The sequence below is a fragment of the Austrofundulus limnaeus genome, unplaced genomic scaffold, assembly GCF_001266775.1.
Source record: "Austrofundulus limnaeus strain Quisiro unplaced genomic scaffold, Austrofundulus_limnaeus-1.0 Scaffold503, whole genome shotgun sequence".
In the NCBI taxonomy this organism is placed as follows: Eukaryota; Metazoa; Chordata; class Actinopteri; order Cyprinodontiformes; family Rivulidae; genus Austrofundulus; species Austrofundulus limnaeus.
Window position 1 is genome coordinate 167,547 of NW_013952905.1, and position 2,290 is coordinate 169,836.

General features: G+C 33.4%; 1 protein-coding gene across 1 annotated transcript in view; it reads left to right on the top strand.

Moving 5' to 3' along the window:
- Nucleotides 1–840: 840 nt before the first annotated feature.
- The window catches only part of lactb2 (lactamase, beta 2), a 5,579-nt gene continuing 4,129 nt past the window's right edge, over nt 841–2,290 (top strand). The window contains exons 1-2 of the mRNA XM_014025829.1: nt 841–1,073; nt 1,937–2,097. Coding sequence (XP_013881283.1) covers nt 952–1,073; nt 1,937–2,097 — 283 coding nt within the window. The 5' untranslated portion in view covers nt 841–951. The remainder of the gene's footprint in view (nt 1,074–1,936; nt 2,098–2,290) is intronic.

Here is a 2,290-nt window from a genome sequence, read left to right on the forward strand (position 1 = left end):
TACAGAATCAACATTTCAACGCAGCTCATACAAAAACAAACTCAATCAAAATGAAGATAAGAATTTAAAAAATCACATAAAAAATAAAAACAGGAAAAATAAAACAAAGTAAAAACAAGGAATAAAAACAATAAAATGTCTAAAACCTATTTAAAAATCTAGAACAAAAACAAAAAATTTCTACAAAAAAATAGAATCTAGTAAAAATGAACACAACCCCTTAACAAGTGGGTTTTAAGACGGGTTTTAAAAATTAAAAACAGCCAGTGAAGTGGATTTAATAAAGAACTGGAATTAACAAAACACATTTTTGTTCAGTAACTTTCAGAGCACTACATTTGTGACCTTTCTAAGTCTTTTGTAATTGTCCTTATTCCTGAAGTAATTCAGTAAAATGCTAATAATTTAGAACTTTGACATKGTGTTGTTTGGGATGCTTGAATTGGACAATATCCCCACCTAGTGTTTTTTTTTTTTTATTTGTTCCACTGTCTGTAAAGTCTGTTCAGATGTTTCATTTGCTTTTGCGTTATAATTAATTGAAGTATTAATGTCTTATTTCTTTGAAAGATCTTAACCTTGATTTTTTTTTAATTTTTATTTTATTGACAATTTTTTCATTGCTTCTCTGCAACTAGATGCTACAAAAGAGACTGAGGTAGGTTTACATATATTTTATCTTGAATTAAAAATAAATTAAATCAAAATTTAACAGACACAACAAGCAGATAAGTATTGCAACTATTAAAAAAAATATAAAAGCAAGTATTTTGAAGATATGAATATTTTTATACTGAATCTGAGACTTTTGTTTTGAAGGCCAGCTTTAGTCGGTTACCGGAAGTACTTCACTGCAGTTTCCGCTATGCCTTGTGGTGGATAAAACTTAGGTTTTCCTGAACTTTCACTGTTACTTTGTTGCTCGGTCAACTAAAAGAAACCCTCCCAGCTATGAGCGCCATCATACCTCGCATAGAGCAGCTGTCTGCTCGGGTTGTTCGGGTTTTAGGCTGCAACCCGGGACCGATGACCCTGCAGGGAACCAACACGTACCTGGTCGGTACCGGGGAAAGGTTTGTAAATATGTGTTCCAACTCAGCTGTAGTCGTGAGGAAGTTACGTGTTTTTCAAAAATACTAGTCTTGATTTTATGTCATGTATGTATTATTTAAAAATCGATCGGGATAATAATAATAATTAATCATAATCACTTAGCATGCCGTCTTGTTTTGCTCGTTAAAAACATCACGCGCCAAATTCCATTGAAAATGTCTGTATTTGCAGGTTTCCTCGTTGTAAATGAAGACRCTTTGTGTCATTAACTAAATTGTAAATGAATATTGCATAAACGGAATATGCTTGTCACTTCGGCATTCAAATTATATAAAAACTATTTGGAAATTAACAGTATAGGTATACAATTATGTCTTCATTTTGCAGGTTTTACAGTTTTGTTCAGGTTAACATTGTTAATATTTACTACATTTCAGTTATTTTTTATAGAATATATTGACACACAAACATAAATGATCACAAACAGTAAATCCAACATATTAATGGAACTTTGACTCTATAACTGTTTATTTCAGCCATGTTTGTTTACTTACATAGACTATGATGTGCCATCATTTGTCTCCATCTCCCACGTGTTTGTTCCAGTTTCAGCCTTGAAGCACTTTGTTTACATTGAGCGTGTACCCCCATTTCATCAGTATATCTAGAAAACTAGTTCAAACTGCACCATTTGCTTCAGTCAAGGACATGTTTTATGTTTGATTTCATACGTCTTTTACCAAAATGTAAATATTTTTTGTACTTCAGTACTGATGCTACTTGATAATGCATCAGTTTCAGAGGTATCATTATGTTTTTGTAAAGATATTATGTTAATAAATATTGTAAGAAATATTCAAGCTTAAGTTGTGTGTGTTTGCAGACGTGTGCTTATAGACACCGGGGAGCCTGCTGTACCGGACTACATCAAGAACCTGAAAACTGCTCTGGGCCAGTTCAGAACCAGCATCCAGGAGATCATCGTCACACATTGGCATCCCGACCACACCGGAGGGGTGGATGAGATCTGCAGGGACATAACTGGTTAGGGCTGTTTCTTTCACCTAATTTTAATTTYAAGGTTTGTTTGTACAGAACTTTTGACTAAAAAAATAAACAATATCTGTTCTGTTATTAATCACAATGGGCCTCATGCTAGAACCGTTCGTACGCACAGATTTGTTCTTAAGTTGTGCGTACGAGTGATTTAGGAGAATTTGTGGCATTCACCAATGTT